Raw genomic sequence first — 20,788 nt, 5'->3', positions numbered from 1 at the left:
CTACTCCACTGAATGTATACTTATGTTTAGTTACAGGATGTACAAACATCCACTGCTATCTATATATTGACAATAGTTATAGCAGTTACAAGGGGTAGTACATAAAACAGTATCCATGGTCACTATGTTGGTGGATTAGGGTAGCCAAGTTAAATCAGGTTTTATATTTAAATGCTGCATTTTTATCATAATACTCAGCCTAGGTCTGTTCTACTGTTCTTGTGCTCTATTTGGACTTATTTTCAACAGTGGAGCGTTTGTTCCTCGGAAGTTTTTCGTTTTACCTTATTAAAACTGATTACTATTAGAGGAGATGGTAATTGTGGTGAGGTAGTAACACTTTCTGAAGAAAATAAAACAATGCTGAAGATAAACTGAGGAAACTGCAGCATACAATGCAAGTGGTCATTTTTTTAATGTATTCTGCCACTGTAAAGAACAATCTCCAATTTATTTATTTATACATACATAAAACTAACAAAACATGCCGCATGTTAGCTGTTGCAGTTGATTATCTGTCTGAATTCTCCTAGTTCCACAGTCACAGACAGCCTTATTACAAAGCTGTTGCGGTCAGTAATGAAAGCCTCACACAACTCTAAAGCTCTTGGGGGAAGGAATGGGGGTCAGCTTTAAGGCTGAATGCCCTGTGAAAGCCACAACAGGTTAGTGGTCATCTGGTAAAGGTGGACACCGTACAGTGTCAAGCAAATTAGCAAGACAGCACAACTTGCTGCAACGAACTACCTAATCCTTCACCACATCTTTAAAACGCTCCTTCCATAGTACTACTACTACACAAGACAAGCTCAGAAACATAAGCAAATCCATGCATACTCACCACAATATACACATAACCCCTTACCTAACCCTAAAAAAAATTAGACGTGTATGCAAGCGGGCACACACAAAAACTATCTCCTTACCAACCCTTACCCAAACAACCATACACTCAAATGACACCCTTTCCCAACTATGATCCCACACATACACAGTAGCATGTCTTACAATAAATGCAAAATGCAGTATGTTACAATGAAAAGAAACACCTAGCTGGGATCTGAACCTTGCCCCTAATTCTAACAGACTTAAATGCAACTACAGACCCACAAATCACAAAAGTAGTGCACTTAGGATAAGACTGTGGTGACAGGGTTCCATGGTTTCAAGTCCCAGCTAATGCACTTAGTCAGTACCAATATGACAAAATCCCATTTGAATTCCATTATAAGACATGGCTGATTAATGCTGGCTAAATGAGAAACACATTTCACAAAAATGATCCAAGTTAACAGGTATATAAAACACATTCAGAAAGCTAAATTATAAAAACTGCATTACATCTCCTCTCCCAAATAATGAGTGACAAGCTGCAAAATGCCTGGCAATGAGCGTTTGCACTGGAACATGAAAGTATGTCATGAAATGCAAACACAGGGACTGTACTAGAACCTGCTGCAATGAACTCGCTACCGCCAAACCCTACACCTCACCTTTAAAAAACCCACACTGTAACACACTTTATAGTAATGTTTTATACACTCAAAGGAACCTCCGGGCACTTACCTCCTTTACTTCAACAGTCACTGGAGCTTCAGAATGCAGGATTCGGGATACATTCAGCACAGGAAGTGAACAACCTGGAAGCTCTGTAGATGAAGGTTCTGTTACACACACAGGCACCTCTGACAAAACTGGACACGGTTCTGGAATTCCACTGCAAGTCAGCTGTGACGAAGGACTAAGAAGTGTAAAACAAGAACATAATGAATTTGCCAAACTGAAACTTAAGCACAAGAACAAGTCTTCTGGGAGAAGACAGAGGTCGAGCGGAAAAGACAGCCTACCATTACAATAATCAATACATACTATACTTCAGTTCCAGCATAAGCAGCACACGTTTATTCCAGAATGGAAATTGTAGTACAAGTAGGTATATGCAGCCCGTTTCTTTTCCTATCCACTCTGATGTCCTAGTACATGGAAAAAAAACTGATGATGAATGAAGCAGTAGCTAAAATCACATAAAACAGGACCAAGAGTATGTGGATGGGGGAGCAATTCAGATCGAGCAGGTCAGGGACTTAAGACAGTGATGGCAACAGCCATACAGTGAACCCATTACTGTGTGTGCGCAGTGACAAGATTCCCCAACCTAAACAGTCTTGCAACAAAAACAATATGAAAACAGTTACTGCCACATTAACTCAAACAATGCAGTAATACTGACAGCCTATATACCTAATGCCCTAAACAAAACCAGATGTACAAACTTAATGCCCTAAACAAGCTGCTGTACAAACCTAAAGCCATAAACAAAACTAGCTGTACAAACCTAATGCCCTAAACAAAACCAGCTACTGTACAAACCTAATGCCCTAAAACAAAACCAGCTGCTGTAAAAACCTAATGCCCTAAACAAAACCAGCTGCTGTACAAACGTAAAGCACTAAACAAAACCAGCTGCCGTACAAACGTGAAGCACTTGACAAAACTAGCTGTCCAAACCTAAAGCCCTAAACAAAACCAGCTGCTGTACTAACCTAAAGCCCTAAACAAAACCAGCTACTGTACAAACCTAAAGCCTTAACAAAACCAGCTGCTGCACAAACCTAATACCCTAAACAAAGCCAGCTGTACAAATCTCATGCCCTAAACAAAACCAGCTGTTCAAACCTAATGCCCTAAACAAAACCAGCTGCTGTACAAACCTAAAGCCCTAAACAAAACCAGCTGTCCAAATCTAAAGCCCTAAACAAAACCAGCTGCTGTACAAACCTAAAGCCCTAAACAAAACCAGCTGTACAAACCTAAAGCCCTAAACAAAGCAAGGTGTACAAACCGAAAGCCCTAAACAAAGCCAGGTGTACAAACCGAAAGCCCTAAACAAAACCAGCTGCTGCACAAACCTAATACCCTAAACAAAACCAGCTGTTGCACAAACCTAAAGCCCTAAACAAAACCAGCTGCTGCACAAACCTAAAGCCCTAAACAAAACCAGCTGCTGCACAAACCTAATACCCTAAACAAAACCAGCTGTACAAACCTAATGCCTTAAACAAAACCAGCTGTACAAACCTAATGCCTTAAACAAAACCAGCTGTACAAACCTAACGCCTTAAACAAAACAAAAGCCCAAAACAAACCCAGCTGTACAAACCTAATGCCCTAAACAAAACCAGCTGCTGTACAAACCCTAAAGCCCTAAACAAAACCATCTGTACAAACCTAATGCCCTAAACAAAACCAGCTGCTGTACAAACCTGAAGCCCTAAACAAAACCAGCTGTACAACCCTAATGCCCTAAACAAAAGCAGCTGTACAAACCTAAAGCTCTAAACAAAACCAGCTGCTGCACAAACCTAATACCCTAAACAAAGCCAGCTGTACAAATCTGATGCCCTAAACAAAACCAGCTGTACAAACCTAATGCCCTAAATAAAACCAGCTGTACAAACCTAAAGCCCTAAACAAAACTAGCTGCTGTGCAAACCTAAAGCCCTAAACAAAGCCAGGTGTACAACCCTAATGCCCTAAACAAAAGCAGCTGTACAAACAAAGCTCTAAACAAAACCAGCTGCTGTACAAACCTAAAGCCCTAAACAAAACCAGCTGTACAAACCTAATGCCCTAAACAAAGCCAGCTGTACAAACCTAATGCCCTAAACAAAGCCAGGTGTACAAACCGAAAGCCCTAAACAAAACCAGCTGCTGCACAAACCTAATACCCTAAACAAAACCAGCTGTTGCACAAACCTAAAGCCCTAAACAAAACCAGCTGCTGCACAAACCTAAAGCCCTAAACAAAACCATCTGCTGCACAAACCTAATACCCTAAACAAAACCAGCTATACAAACCTAATGTCTTAAACAAAACCAGCTGTACAAACCTAAAGCCCTAAACAAAGCTAGGTGTACAAACCAAAAGCCCAAAACAAACCCAGCTGTACGAACCTAATGCCCTAACAAAACCAACTGCTGTACAAACCCTAAAGCCCTAAACAAAACCAGCTGTACAAACCTAATGCCCTAAACAAAACCAGCTGCTGTACAAACCTGAAGCCCTAAACAAAACCAGCTGTACAACCCTAATGCCCTAAACAAAACCAGCTGCTGCACAAACCTAAAGCCCTAAACAAAACCAGCTGCTGCACAAACCTAATACCCTAAACAAAACCAGCTGCTGCACAAACCTAATACCCTAAATAAAACCAGCTGCTGCACAAACCTAATGCCCTAAACAAAACCAGCTGTACAAACCTAATGCCTTAAACAAAACCAGCTGTACAAACCTAAAGCCCTAAACAAAGCCAGGTGTACAAACCTAAAGCCCTAAACAAAACCAGCTAATGCACAAGCCTAATGCCCTAAACAAAACCAGCTGTACAAACCTAATGCCCTAAACAAAACAAGCTGTACAAACCTAAAGCCCTAAACAAAGCTAGGTGTACAAACCAAAAGCCCAAAACAAACCCAGCTGTACAAACCTAATGCCCTAAACAAAACCAGCTGCTGTACAAATCCTAAAGCCCTAAACAAAACCATCTGTACAAACCTAATGCCCTAAACAAAACCAGCTGCTTTACAAACCCTAAAGCCCTAAACAAAACCAGCTGTACAAACCTAATGCCCTAAACAAAACCAGCTGTTCAAACCTAATGCCCTAAACAAAACCAGCTGTACAAACCTAATGCCCTAAACAAAACCACCTGTACAAACCTAATGCCCTAAACAAAACCAGCTGTACAAACCTAAAGCCCTAAACAAAGCTAGGTGTACAAACCAAAAGCCCAAAACAAACCTAGCTGTACAAACCTAAAGCACCTAAACAAAACCAGCTGTACAACCCTAATGCCCTAAACAAAAGCAGCTGTACAACCCTAAAGCTCTAAACAAAACCAACTGCTGTACAAACCTAAAGCCCTAAACAAAACCAGCTGTCCAAACCTAAAGCCCTAAACAAAACCAGCTGCTGCACAAACCTAATACCCTAAACAAAAGCAGCTGTACAAACCTAATACCCTAAACAAAAGCAGCTGTACAAACATAATGCCCTAAACAAAAGCAGCTGCACAAACCTAATGCCCTAAACAAAGCCAGGTGTACAAACCTAAATCCCTAAACAAAGCCAGGTGTACAAATCTAAAGCCCTAAACAAAACCAGCTGTACAAACATAATGCCCTAAACAAAACTAGCTGCTGTACAAACCTAAAGCCCTAAACAAAACCAGCCGTATAACCCTAATGCCCTAAACAAAACCAGCTGTCCAAACCTAAAGCCCTAAACAAAGCCAGCTGCTGTACAAATCCTAAAGCCCTAAACAAAGCCAGCTGTACAAACCTAATGCCCTAAACAAAGCCAGCTGCTGTACAAACCCTAAAGCCCTAAACAAAACCAGCTGTACAAACCTAATGCCCTAAACAAAACCAGCTGCTGTACAAACCCTAAAGCCCTAAACAAAACCAGCTGCAGTACAAACCCAACGCCCTAAACAAAATCAGCTGTTGTATCCCTGCAGTATCCCCATGGAGTAAAGCAAATGTGGCAGGATGCCAAGCGTACCCCATTCCACCCAAACAAACATCCACAGTCATTTATTAGTGCACAGCATTAGTGTGGGGATACGGGGGAGAACTAGATAAGAACTGAAGGACATTCAACAGTTGGGGGAAAATCTTAATGAAACAGACACCATTCAATGAGAAATACAATGAAAACAGACATGCAGCACTAACTTATCCACAATAGCAGTTACCTTGAAAGTACTGACTAAACTACATCAGCTAATTTTTTTAAACAGATTCCTGTTTAACTGCTATGAGCAAAATAAACCAATATGGTCTGTGGGGATATAAAATGTCTAACACACCTTGCTGCTACAAAACAAATATGCTGACAGTAAACTACATTTCCATACTTCTCATTTCATAGTGTGCAGATTTCAGTGTTTATTCATCCTTCATCTTTTGTCACCTTATGCCCTGCTCAATCCTTAATAAGATAATGAACAATCATACCATACATATTATAAATCCACCTGAAACAAATACTACTAATGCATTGCAAAACTTTACTTGTAACAAACCTCTAAAAATGGAATACATTTAGGCATATACTTAAAGTGTTTACTTCAAGAACCTCAGGAAAAGCCACAAATAGTCTGGGGGGAAGGTCCTAAAATAATAACTCTGATGATTTGTACCACAAGCTAAAATACTTAAAACACAAAACAAACAGTCTCAGACATACCACTCACCTAACTACATGTAAACCCTTTCCTATCCCCCCCTGCAAAATGCACGATAAAACTATCCCCTTACTTTAACAGCTATATACGCACACCCACTCACAAACTTTACCCTTATCCAACCCTGACCCTAAACCTAAAAATACTAGTGCAGGCACACAGACACTTGCCAGATTCTACAAAGGCCATGTGAAGAAGTGAACATTCAGCAGTTCCAAAAGGACAAACATTCCCTCAGTAACAGGTGAATCTACTGGAATACACAATTCACAGCACTGCAGTTTAACTGGTTTAAGCACAAATCAGTCACAATAGAAATACGAAACTATAGTTGTGCAAGTAAACTTACCGTAACACTAGATGCTCGAACAATCACTGCTGCCGTAGCCTAAGCTATAGGGATTACATCCAACACTATATAAATGCATACAACAGCCAGCCACCTTCTAAAGCTTCAGGCCACCTTTTACCACATGCTTAAACTTTCTGGCACCTCAACATAAGCTAAATAAAAAAAAAAAAAAAAAAAGGTTTGGGCTCTAAGCCCTTCAAAGCTTTCCTATTAATAAAAGAGGCAGGCTGAGCCCTGAAGAGCTGGCATAATGGTTAAGGTCTTAAACTCTCAGATACAAGGTAAAGGGTTTGAGTCTGACCTCTGGCTATTGGCTAGGTTTGTACTAGTCTGCAGACTGCTGACCTAGTATTTACCTAAGTGCCTGTGAAGTAGGGTACAGGGGCTACAGGAAAATATATCAGGAACTCGAAGAACTGCATCACTTTTACTTATGGATTGGTATAGTGGCTAACGTGCTTACTTTAAAAACAATACAAGGTAAAGGGTTTGATTCTCACCTTTGAAAGGATAATTGGCTACAATTTAAAATGGCCCACAAAGACAGCCTAATATGGGACAATGTTAGTAAGAACAAAAAATAAATAAATAAATAAATGAACACACCCCAGCATAAACAGAGGGTTGGAAGGAACACCCACTGTTATGGCAAGCTTACCTACACAACTGCAATATGTTCACCATACTGAACACGTCTGCAGTATGCCAAGCTATACAAGCAGAATACCTTAGCTAACTACATTTGGGAGGTGGAAGGAGAAGAATCCACAAGTCCCAAAAGAATGACCGTAGCAAAGCTTGACCTGGACCTAAAAAAGGAATCAAGCTTATGGTGCTTTGTAAAAGTATGTACACTGGATCAAATTGCTGCTTCTAGATCACTTCTAGAATCCAACCCTTTTGAAAAAGCCACAGATTAAGCCAAAGTTCTGGCACAGTGGGCCTAAATGTTGTCTGGAATTTTGTTGTTTTAAGTATGCAGACAGCAATGACAACTTAGGGTGTGTACATTACATGTAATTTAAACAGTCATGCAGTATTAGACAACCATTTGGAAATGGTCTGCTTTGACAAAGGTAGTCTCCTCTTCTTACTTTCACACGAAAGTAATACATGGTTTGAAGATCTGAAAGATTTCATTCTGTCAAGATGGTACCAGAGTAATCTTTTGACATCCAGTGTAAGGAGTGTCCTTCCCCCCTCACTTTTATGTTCCGGAAGGACAACGAGGAGGTAAACAGTTTGTCTTAAAGCAAATTCTGATGCCACTTTTGGCATAAAACAAGGATCAGGGCTGATAGCCTAGTACAAACCTATGAAGCTTTGAACCTAAGGGAATTGTTATGGCTAGGCTTATCTAGGCCCTAGGGCCGATAGCCTAGTACAAACCTATGAACCTCTGACCCTATGGAAAATGAGGTAGGCCTGACTTATACGAGACTGCAACTCGTACTCTTATTCCAGAGGTCAAAGCAATAAGTAAAACAGTTTTCCATGTTAAAAACCCCCAGTTCAGCCAAGGTTACCTGGTTAAATAGAGCTTCTCAAACACAAAATTAAGATCCTAAGGAGGAACAACTGGTTTTCAGAGGGTTCTTATGCAAAACTCGATTCAAAAACATTTTGACATAATCCACTGAAAGAGTAGGATGCATGGGCAGACATGTCAAAATGAATGATAAATTAACCTTGATTGAGGAATAAGAAAGGCCATAGGACAGTAATTCAAGCAAACATTATAAAACTAAAGGAAAAGGGGCTTACTCCCACTGCCATCTGTAACCTTTATGATATCTTCAGAACCCATTTGTCTGAAACCATCTGTTGTCAAAGGAAAAAATGGCGATTCAGACTTTCTGGGGGAAAAAAGGGGCTGCCAGGGTGGGAGGGGAACAAGATCTCAGTCATTCTGACTCATTGAACTGCCCATTGCTTTTGTAAATTCCAGAATTCTTCTTGGAACCTCCTTGCCATTTCTTTAGACACATTTACTTGTATTTTGTTGTGATTGTATTTTATTTTGTTTCTTACCAAAAACTGTACGAGTTAGAGGATCTCTTGGAAAATGTGGAAAAGGAGGGCTGGAAAATCTTGAGAGAGATCCCCTTGTATCAGCTTACTCCCTATCATCACACGTTTTGATCACCTCCGCAGCCAATGGGTCAAAAACTAAACTAAATCCAAAGAAGAATTTACAAATCTCATTTTAACATCTGGGAGGTTTTGAAAATGCAGCCATGCAAACCTCAAGTGTGCCTAGAAGCATCAGTCATACACATACTGTATACAATAACCAGTGACTTGAACAGTAGAAGTAATTAAATTATTTAAAGCAGATGTTTCATCATGACAAACTGCAGATAAAACACCTCTCAAACTTTCACAATAAGTCAGAGCAAACCTTACCATATGAGCCTAACTCCTCAAACTCCTTTAAATCGATGTTGCAGAAGCACGCATCTTTTTCCCTGCATACTTATTGATAATCTCCCCATCTTTATCAGAAACACAAAAGAGCAAACTGTCATCCCATGAATAAAAAATCAAAGGGGGATATTCCAGTGTGATTCTTTACTTAGCAGATTAAGCCATGGTTATCAATTTGGCTCCCAAGAAACCTTGTGTAAAGGCTTCTCAACTGCTTTTTGTGGATGACTTAAAACTGTACAGCTCATTAGATGATGAACTGAAAGTACAACTTCTAGTGGTTATAATTTTGACATAAGAATGTCATTTGTTCTTGACAAATGTGCAAACGCAGTTTAAGGCTGGAAAGTTGCAATACTAAGAAACAAAAGTTATGAACTTAACCATAATAGGTCCATGCTGTCTTTACATCTGGTTTAATGTGTGGGTTTGTTGGATCCAAACTTGGACCCTTGTAATACAGCTTTGAATCGGAGATCTCCGACTCCTCCCCTATCCACAATTCCCCTTGAACAACCTGAGATTAAGTTTGCTGACTGTGCACACAAGGAAATGTTATGATAAGGGAACAGACAGGGTTCCCTACAGGCACAATGACAATTTGGAAGGAAGGAGGGAAGAGAGTTGAACCAGAAGAAAAGAAAGATGGCAAGGATCTCACTATGGTAAGTTAATAACTTTTGCATTTTTTTTTAGTCTGATTCAAGTGTGCGACAGTGTCCCAAGCTACCAGCCGGGTACCTGGGTGGATTCTAGGAAGGATATTCCAGAGTATCACGAATATGGCAGAGCCAGCAGATGTACGAGCCCTGGACTGTCCATCTAATTTGTAGTGAGACACAAAAGTACAAGTTGAAGACCAAGTTGCTGCTACACATCACTTCAACTCATTTAGCAAAAGCTGCTGAGTTTGCCACTGCTCTTGTAGAATGTGTTTTATGCTTCAATTCCACAGACATGCCTAGTGAATCATAGTCAAAGTAAATGTAATTAACCATCCTAAAAGGGTTATTTTGGAAACCAACTGCCTCAACTTTTTCTTGGAGAAGGACATGTACAATTGATCTGATTTTCTGATTGTCTTGGTACAGTGAAAGTAGAATCTGAGTCGCCTGTGCACATCTAATATATGTAAAAATTAGTTGTGTAAAATCTTACCATATCAAAAGATGTCCTTCTCTTTTCTGTTGCAGTATTCTTTACATGAGGGAGTTGCCTGCCACGATGGCCCAACGTAGACCAGTATACAAGATTTTTTTACTACTTACACGTGCGTGGAAAGTCACACAAACTATCAGACATAGGCCATAAAAGTACACACGCACCATCCTCAAAACTGAGTGCACCTGGGGGAACACCCATCTAAGGGATGTATGTAGGCCAAGTACATCCAAAGAAAAAGTTCAGGGGGAAGAAGGGAGAATACCAAAGCTCATGAAGAAAGGGAGGTGGTAGGGGCAGTGGAGTTCTCCATAAAACCGTGGAGAACAGCCCTTGCAAACCCTGCCCTAGATTTGAAAATGTTGTCCAGTTTGTAATGTTTGGTTAACATATGGAATTAAGATCAGGTAGCTGCCTCCAGAATGGAGTTAGTGTCCAGTCCTTTGAAGAAAGCAGCAGAGGAAGCCAAAGGCCCTGGCAGAGAGTGTGCCTTAATAGGGGAAGGGAGGCTCTTTCCATGGTACTCATTGCAGAAGGAAATAGCTTTAAAGATCCAGCTGAATACAGTGTGTTTAGAGACAGGACGTCATAAAGCTCTTGGGTGAAAGGAGACAAACAATTGGTCATATTTCCTGACATACTTAGTTTTGTCAAGGTAGAACATAAGCTGTCTGTGCACATCCAAAGTGTGCCAAATCCCCTCGGACAGTTTTGTGGAAAAGGGAAAAAGGTAGGTAAATGAAAAGTCTGGTTGAGGGATAACTCATTTACCACTTTGGGCATAAAGGAAGGATTGGTGTAAATAGACACTCATCTCTGTGAACACCAAGAAAGGAGGATAACCCATAAGAGCCTGAAGTTCAGAAACCATTCTGGTTGAGGTCAGTGGAAGCAGCAAGATATTTTTCCAGGAGCAGTATTTCAGGGAAGCAGAAACTGCCAGCTCAAAAGGGGCTAGGGTCAGTTTTCTCCAATACAAAGTTAAAATCCCGGGGGAGTGAAACCTGTTTCCTGGGGGGGGGGGGGTCTCATGTGAAAGATGCCTTTTAAGAACTGTTTAGCCTCAAATCTAGAGGCTAAAGGGGAAGAAAGAGGCAGACATGCATTAACAGCTGACACGTGCATTTTCACTGAAGAGTAAGTGAAGCCAGCATCTAGCAATTCACACAAGTATGAGAGAACCAGCAGGACTTCCACTGTAAGTGGGTCCTGGTTCCGAGACAGTCACCAAAGTGAAAATATCTTCCATTTGGAATAATAAGATTTTCTAGTACTAGGTTTCCACGCCTCCTGCAGAACTGTAAGCATGTCATCTGAAAAAAGCTGTCTGAATGGAATTAAAACCTTATTCATCCACAATGTCAGCTGAAGAGTAGACAAGTAGGTATGGATGAGAATTCCTTTGTGTTGTTATGAAAAGGTCCACTCTGTGGGGTAACTTGTGGTGACTGCCCTTGGCTAAATAAAAGGAGTAGGGGAGACCAATGCTGTCTTGACCAAAAAGGAGTCACCATCAAATTTTTTTGTTTGCCCTGCTGAATATTTAGCAGGACTTTTGGAATGAGAGGAAGGGGAGGGAATGCATACAGAAATATCCCCTTCCATGAAAAACTGAGGGCAATCACCTAACAGACCAGAGGATGTGGATCCCTTGCACAAAACTGTGAAAGTTGTCTGTTTACGGGGGAGGCAAAAAGATCTATTTGCAGAGTACCACATTTTTAATTTATTTAACATTTGCTAACCGGGAAAGTCAGACTTGGAACAAAGCCATTTTTCAGCGAAGGCCCGGGGGGGAATGCTCCACACGTCTTTGAAACGTGTGAGGAAACCAGAGCACCCAGAGGAAACCCACACAAATACGGGGAGGACATGCAGACTCCACAAAGAAGGCATCCCGGCTGAGAATTGAACCGAAGAACCTCTTGCTGTGAGGTGACAATGCTTCTGCTGCACCACTGCGTCGTCCAAATCGGTGGACAATGTCGAGAACACATCCCTGTGAAGCATCCATTTGTGGGATTGTGGTTTGGACCTGCTCAAGGGGTCTGCCGCTACATTCACACTGGAAGAGACAAACATCCGGGGGAGGGGGACTAGATTAGAACCCTGACTCACCTGTAGTGTGGCCATGAACTTACACCAGTTGCCACAGGGAAGTCTGAAGTTTGACAACAAACTCCCACACTTGCAGGGCTAGTCTGCAAAGGAGGTAAGACTTTGTCCCTCCCTGATTGTTCACATACCAGAGAATGGTCATGTCTGAGAAAAAGTTTAGAAGGCCTGGAATGGAGACAGACTGAAAGGTCTCAGCAGCCAGCAGGAGTGCCTGCATTTCTTTTATACTGTGTTCCCTTCTTTGAGAGGGGAACCAGATCCCTTGTGCTTTTATGAAGCCAAAAGCTGCTCCCCATCCTATGTCTGAGGTGTCTGTGAACATCTCCTGGACAAGTGGTAGAGGATGGAATGGGAGACCTGAGTTGGCAGACAACTGTTGAATCCAAGTGATCTCCCTCTTCAAACAAGGAAGAAAGGAAGGTGGGAATTATAGTGGATGTGCATGTTTCATCCACACTGATTTCAGGAACCACTGTAGTTTTCTCATGTGCAGTTTTGCCAGAGGAAGCATTGTGATGGTGGATGCTGTGATGCCCCTGCAATGGCCCAGTAATCAAAGAGCCTCAATCCTCACCACTAGCACCAGTGATTGACGTACACATTGGGAGGATGACAAGTACACACACAGTAAAGTACAATTTCCCTTAAGAGCACACAGAGATCAGTCAGTCTGGGGATGGTTTATCCCTTTCTCCAGATCCCCAATAAGACTCCTCACTGGCACAGCTATAGGGTTGAGATCTCAGCAAAGTGGCCAAGCCTCCAGCGCACACTGCCCAACCAGTGCTTCATGCTCCTGTCTAAGTAGTTGACTGGCACACTGAGATTTGATTTACACACACACACACACACACACACACACACACACACACACACACACACACACACCCACCCTGGGAAAGGCTGGCACATGTTTACTAGCTATGCCCCCTTCTGCCAGACTAAGGTATTACCAGCTGCCACCAGCCACCACTTATAAACTACTTTTAAGGCCCTTACCAAAAGGTGCCCAATCTTAATGTATAATGTTACTATTAACCAAATGGTAAGTGTGACCTAGACTTTCATGGCTATTGGAGTGGCCTATACAGTGTCATCAAATACATAAGCAAGTACCCTAAGAGGTTAAATATCTGTAAACAAACCAGCCGCAATTAAATGGTTTAAATATATTTAATAACAAATAGTAAAAGAACAAGACAATACTCAAACACAGTGACTATAAAGTTCAGAATCACAGGACATACTTTAAAACATTACAGGACAGTCTCAAATAAATACAGAACACATCTAAAATAATCTTTACTATATTCCTATCCATATCTAAATGATACTATGCCTAAATCTAATTTACAGAGCAAGGCAAATGTAGTGCTGATGAGTGGATATTTCTAGATTAAAGACAAGATAGAAAATGCATCCTCTTCCTCTCTGAAATAGATCTTAAATTAATATTACATATTACTGTTGGGCTAGCCTGGATTACATCACTTTTTATCACCTGCCTTCAGTTCCCAGGCTAACCAGCTCCTAACATCTCTGTGTAACAAATACTTTTCTCTCGGATGTGTAGCTGCTAGGAAGTCAGAGTAATAAAAACACTTCAGATTTTAAAACTAGTAATCTGTTTCAAGAAAACTTCTAGCTCTAGACATCCTGTCTCCTTCACTGAAACCGAGAGATACACACAGTCAAAGTAACACGAATTCCAACTTATGTTCTTATAGTTTTGCAAGTTAACTCTATGTTCCACCTTCTACTATTAAGACATGCATTTGCACAGGTATATAGTTTATATACATTTCTGTTCTTTTCCAGTAGGGTACACTGTGGTTACATTCTTAAATCTCAGTGAATAACAAATACAGTTCAACACACTTCTGCAGCAGTATAATATTTACATAACATATAGTTTTTCCTACATTTGTAAGACAAGCACATGAATCATATTAAAATTCACAAATGACACATGACTATCCAGAAAATTCTAGATAGCTGAGCTGGCAGTGTCACAGATGCCATGAAGGCCAGGGTTCTGAAAAATTCCTGGCAGTGATGTGAGTTAGAGGGATGAGGCTATGAAAAAAGGAAATGCGTTCCTGAGCCTTCTGAGTGTGGAGAGAGACCTTCATAAAAAAGTCATGTCTTACCATAAAGTTCCATCTGTGTTGTCGATCTTCACCAATCCTGGACAGTGGTTTCGGTTCTGAACCTCAGAACAGACTCTGCCATATCTTCCAGCTCGCGCTCTCCAAACTCTCGAGCCAGGCACTACCCATAATGCGCCTCATACAGATTACCTCCGATAGAGTTTGCTCAATAAGTAGATAGAAAACAAAATATGGTCAAATACAGAAAATATAAAAAACAAGGCCATATAAGAGTCTTTAAGGGGAAACTAGCTGAGGATTAATCCGGTCTACTAAGAATCTCAGGATTGGGGAAGGTGGGTGTGGATGTCAAGGATTGGTAAAGATCAACAATACAGATAGAATGTTATGGTAAGACATAACTTCTTTATCTGGTGTCGCCAATCTTTACCTAATCCTTAACAGCGGAACAGAATCCCCAGCTACTTTAACCTTGGGAGGGCTCAAGGAAGACCATTCCTAAGCACCATAGAGCCAAAGGATGCTCGACCCCTAGAGACCTGATCTAATTTGCAAGGAGTGACAAAAGGTACTATGAGAAGACCCTGCTGCACAGATGTCATCTAGAGAAGCTATGGCATGAAAAATTGCTGAAGTCGCCACAGCTCTAGTTAAATGGGCTTGAACTGGTATGGGAAGTTTGAGACCTTTGAGTGATAAATAAATGTGATGCAGTCTGAGCCACTTAGCCAAGGTAACCTCAGCAACTGCATTACCCCTATGGAAGGAAGAGAATAACTGATCTGAAATTCTAAATTCTTTAGTCCTGTGAAGATAAAAACATAGATGTCTGTGCACATCTAGTAAATAAAGAGCATATTCCCCATTTGTTAGTTGGTTTCGGAGACTACTTTTGGTAGAAAGGATGGACTTGTTCTGAGTGTGACAGTATCGTTATGAAACATTAGGTAGGGTGATTTGCATGATAGAGCCTGCAACTCAAACCCTTCTTACAGAAGTAATAGCCACCAAAAATTACGTCTTCCAGGATAAATATTTTAAATCACAAGATGCTGATGGTTCAAAAGGGATCTTAGTAACAGCTTGAAGAACCATAGTTAGACCCCGGGGGGGGGGGGGTCTGGTTTGTTAAATGGGGGGTTTAATATTAGGAGTCCCTTTAAGAAAGCTTGTTAGACAGAGAACAGTCATTCAAGCCTGAAGCCAGATGAACTTTTATTGCAGATGCAGAGGAACCAGATTGGAGTGTGTATTTAGAAAATCCAGAACGTCATGAATGGGACTGGTATAAGGGTCCAGTCCTTTATTCAAGGCACATCTAGTAAAATTTTCCCATTTGCTTTGATAAAGTTTTCTAGTAGAAGGCTTGTGTTGAGCAATAATAATACGCTGGACAGGAGAAGGTGCCTGGCAATCATGGGAATTGGAGAAGCCACGCAGTGAGCTTGAGATGTTGGAGATTTGGATGAACCATGCCTTTTGCGCGAGTTAACAGATCTGGAACTGGGTCCAAAATCCATGGTTACCATATTAGAAGAGGCCATAGGAAGGAAAAACAGACTTATCAATGCCAGAAGGGAGCAATGAGAATCAAAGTTCTCTGTTCTTTTAGCTTTCATTAGGAATTGTGATATGAGAGGAGGCAGAGGAAAGGCATACAACAGACCGGGAGGCCAATCGTGGAGAAGTGCGTCTCTGGGTGACTACCCGGGGGGGGGGGGGGATTACAGCAAAGCAATTTCTGCACTTGTTGTTCAGGGGAGAGGCAAAGAGGTTGCAGCAAGGTTGGCCCCAATGACGAAAAATCTTGTTCACCACTAGAGGATTTAGAGACCACTCGTGAGGCATGAGAATAGTCCTCTGAGTCTGCTATCACGTTGGAACTTCCCTGAATGTGCATTGCTATCAAAAAGTGGTAGGAAGAAATTGCACATTGCCAAACTCTGAGTGCTTTCTGACAGTGGGTAAGACTTGGTTTCTGCTTGTTTATGTACCAGCCTGCTGACATGTCTGCATCGCTAATGTCCCGGAGGAAGGGCATCTTGTAATGCGTCCAACGCTAACAGCACTGCCCTATATTCCAGAACACTGATGTACAAAAGATGGCCTCCAATTGGGACCACTTGCTTTGGACTATCCTTCACAAATAATGCCCTCCCACCCTGAGAAGCATCCGTGGTTGGGGCGGAGGAAAAATGAATGACCAGCCCAAGAGAACCTGGTCGGAGTACAGCCACCATTTGAGATCCTGTTTGCAATGGCTGGTAATCAAAACTAGATGAGACAATGGTTGATGTATCAGACATTATTGGGATGGTAGTAACCAATGCAGGATTCACATATGGAACCTCGCTAGAGGAACCAGGGTGACTGATGCCGCCACTGAGCCTAAAGTTTGACGAACAAGTTCTGCTGGAACCCTGTTGCTCTGAAGAATTTGCCTGATGAACTCTGATACTTTGTAGTCTTTCTGGAGGGAGGGATGCAATCCCTGAAACAGTGTCTAAATGAGCACCGATGAAATCCAGTTGCTGAGAAGGCTGAAAGCTGGACTTTTTACCACTGCCAAGCATTTGGTGAACACCCTGGGGGCTGTGGTGAGACCAAAGAGCAATGCTCTGAACTAAAAATGACTGGCTCCTAGCCGGACAAGCAGAAACCTCCTGGAGCTTTTTTCCATTTTTATGTGGTAATAAGCATCTTGGAGGTCTACAGAACACATCGAATTGCCTTTTTACAAAAACGGAAGTACGGATTGAACCATGACCATCCAGAATTTGGTTTGCTGGACTGCCATGTTGAACTGGCTGAGATCCAAAATGGGTCACCCAGTCCCATGTTATTTTGGGCACTAAACAATTGAGTAAACCTGGATCCTGTTTGGTCTGGTAGAACTTTTTGGATAACTTTTTTCGAATAGTTTATGAATTTCTAAGACTGCTGCTTCCCTTTGATTGGGTGAAACATCTGGGAGTTTTTTCTTGAGTTGGGGACTTGCAAATAATGGAATTTTGTAACCTCTGGATATTATCCAATGCACCCATTTGTCCGAAGTTATCAATTGCCAGGTAGGTAGATGCAGGGATAATCTCCCCTGACTGCCTCCAGAGGAAGGCAATCAGGCTCCCATTCAGGGATGGTGATAGGAAGTTCCAGAAAAAGATTCACTGGACCTCTGATTTTGCAGTCCATTTCTCCCCCTAGGGCATTCCATTGCTTCCCCCTCTGACTCAGGGGAAGTCTTCACCTCGCAAGTCTTGGAAAGGCCCTCTGGATTTTTAAACCAGTCTCTCACTTCTTTGTTTCCTAGAATAAGGTCTCTGAGGAGTGGAGAAATGTATGCCTACGGCAGACATGGTCTTGCCATCTTTCTCACATCTGGCTATAGTGTCTTTTACCTTGGGGCTAAAAAGGGTAAATCCATCAAAAGGAGCATTGACAAATGAGGCTTTAAATGGCTCCACAAAGTCACACATGCGCATCCAGGAATGCCTTCTAATGGCTATGCCTGAACCTGCTGCTCTGGTCTTCCCTTCAGCTGCATGGGCAATGAGCCTCATGGACGAACTGGAGATAGCACCAAGGGTTGCAAGCTGAGAAGAAAGTTAGTCACAAACCCTTCAGCCACTGCAAGAGAGTATCTGAAAGTTCTTTAATCAAATCTCACTGTAATCAGATAAAGTGTGCCATATAATTCATGGACCTTAGAGCAAAGGTCAATGAAGCATAAACACGCTTCCCAAATCTATCCAATGTCTTAAAGTCCTTGTTAAGAGGATGGATAGTCCGACTCCCTTCAGTGAGTTCCTTTTTGAAGGTGGCCGCCATCACCATGGGGTCAACAGGAATCCCTTCAGACTAATGTAGGTAATCTTTAGGAGACAATAATAACCGGTCAGGACTCTTGAGGATTGGCTCTATGGAGTCTGGCATCTTCCACGCCCACTGAGCGATCAATTTAATAAGCCTCCAGGTATACGGATTCTTCTGAGAAAAGTGAAATGGAGGACCAGCCACTCCTCTGTTTCAGTATTTCTAGGATATCCCTGAAGGAAACATCAGGGGGTGACTTGGAACCTCCCCTCTCATCAAAATCAGTATCTTCAGTGAAGGACTCTTCCGGGGAGCCCAGATGCTTCCTCTTGCACTTTTTCTCAGGGACTTCCTCGGGGGGATGATCCAGGGGAAGCGTCTCAAGAGAAGACCACTAAAGTGGGAGTCACCAGAGACTTTTGTGCCCTCTGTCTCGAGGGTGAGACTGATGGTAGCTCAGGTCAAGAGGAGGTAGAAATCTGTCCCAGACAGGGATGGCAAAGACTTGAGTCCCCAATGGACAATGCCTTCTCCATTATCCTAACAGCTGCCCCACCTGTAGAGGGATGGGAGCCCGGAACCGAACAGGACTCCTTCAGAACCAAGGTCACACCCCGCACAGAGGCAGCCTCTGGAACAGAAGCCTGGGTTGATCCTACAAAGGCCGAGATACCAAGGGACATGAACAGTTCAGAGTGAAAAGAAATCAATCCAGGCCCCTCAGACCTGACCACAGAATCACAACCCTGGGAGACCACCAGTGCCAAAAGGCTCGGAGGAACTTGAGACAACTGTTGGAACCAGAGAAGAGGATGCTACCGGAACCGAAGCAGTCAGCTCCAGCGGAGTCAGAACAGACTGCTCCTAGGTCTCGACAAAAGTTGGAGGAGGTTATAGGGGAGTTATAGCTAGGCTAGTTCCAAGTCCAGCGTGGCTAGGAACGGAGGATAACCTCCTTGCCGTTAGGAGCTGATCCACCAGTCTCAATACATCAGCCTCAGAAAGATTCTTAGTAGATGAAATAGAAGATTAGGAAGGAGATTTTGGGGGGTCTCGCTTCCATAAAGAGGCTGGGTGGCATATCTTTAAAGGGGTCAATGGAAGGAGAGTATTTAGTTCTTAGTAGTTGTGACAGCTGCAGCAATGAGGAATCTGTTGGTGCAGAAGTAGTTTTTGGTTTGGAGAGGAGCGTGGGTCTCAAACTAGATAAATCTTCCAGTGCCAAGGAACTCTTAAGTACCAAGGATGACTTTAAACAACTTATTAGACTGTTCTGAGGACCTTGGAACCGAAGAATACCTTTTCTGAAAACAGAAGAGGATGACGACGTGCTAGTTTCAGGTCTAGACTCAGATAAGGCCCCATCAAAAGTTGTTTTAGGAAATCCTTCCAATATTTTTTTTTTTTTTCTTTCCATCAGGGTTCGTGTAGAGAACCCATGACAGATGCAGCAGTCTTCCCGCAAATGGATTTTCCCCAGGCAATAGGTGCATAATGAGCGAGTGTCAGAACTGGACATCTTGCCTTCACATTTCTGGCACATTTTAAAACCTGAGGTGCCTTCACCCAACTTAGCAGGAGAAGGTTGTTTTTGGTAAGCTATGGTAAGGAAAAAATAATTGTCACAACAGTACGCAACAAAGGAGACAGAGAAAGAAGCAAAGGATTTTTTTTTTAAACTAAAGAAAATACCAGCAATGATAAAGAAGAATAGCTAAAAGAGGTAAAAGAAAGGAAGACAGTACCAGCAATGGTACTCAAGTTCTACCAACAGTAGGAAAGTGAAAAAAGCAGAAAAGGCTCTACAATAAAGTTAAGAGGAGCGTGAGAGGAACTAGACAGAAAATTCTTATTAAGGAATAAAGAAGTAATTCAAAGAGGTAGATAAGATTAAAGAATAACTCACTGTTATAGCCAAGGCTCGAGAGAAGGAAACTAACGTGTCTGGTCTGCAAAGCAGAAAACGAGATCTGGAGTAATCTCTATGAGGAGCATTATGGGTAGTGCCTGGCTCGAGAGCTTGGACAGCACGAACTGGAGACAAGGCCGAACTGGTTCAGAGGTTCGAAACAGAACCCACTGTCAAGGATTGGGTGAAGACTGATATCAGATGGTCTGTTTGCATTCTGCATCCCAGAAAAATGTGGTCCTGAGATGAGGAGAGCAGACTTTTGGTAGTTTATCATGAAACTCAGACTGCAGGATGGAAATAGCAGAACTTAAAATGTGCCCTAGTGCTCCTGGAATGACTACTTGAAAGAGAAGGTCTGCCAGGTATGGGAAGACCTGAATACCCTGAAGTCCGCAGTAAGGAATAAAATGGGGCAATTATACGATAATACCCTTGGGGCAGTGGAAAGACCAAAAGGCAAGGAAGAAAACTAAGTGCCAAGAGACTACAGAGAACTGTAAACATTTCCTGTAACTGGGATGAATGGGGACGTGTAGGTATGCATCCTTTATGTCTATGGAGGCCATAAAGACTTGTGGAATGATCAGAGGGAAGCAGGTTTGAAAAGTAACCATTCTGAATGTAGGCACTTTCAAGGAGGAGGGTG

At 42.1% G+C, this 20,788-nt stretch overlaps 1 protein-coding gene across 1 annotated transcript in view; it reads right to left on the bottom strand.

The window, feature by feature from the left end:
* Positions 1–20,788, bottom strand: part of PRR14L (proline rich 14 like) — a 1,261,773-nt gene that overhangs the window by 789,420 nt on the left and 451,565 nt on the right. The window contains exon 4 of the mRNA XM_044068866.1: positions 1,567–1,741. Within this exon, the coding sequence (XP_043924801.1) occupies positions 1,567–1,741 (175 nt within the window). The remainder of the gene's footprint in view (positions 1–1,566; positions 1,742–20,788) is intronic.

Source organism: Protopterus annectens, chromosome 4.part0 (assembly GCF_019279795.1).
Source record: "Protopterus annectens isolate FY-2018-M chromosome 4.part0, PAN1.0, whole genome shotgun sequence".
NCBI classification, from domain to species: domain Eukaryota; kingdom Metazoa; phylum Chordata; order Ceratodontiformes; family Protopteridae; genus Protopterus; species Protopterus annectens.
The sequence above is the reverse complement of the archived record's forward strand: the minus strand, read 5'-3'. Positions and strand labels throughout refer to the sequence as shown.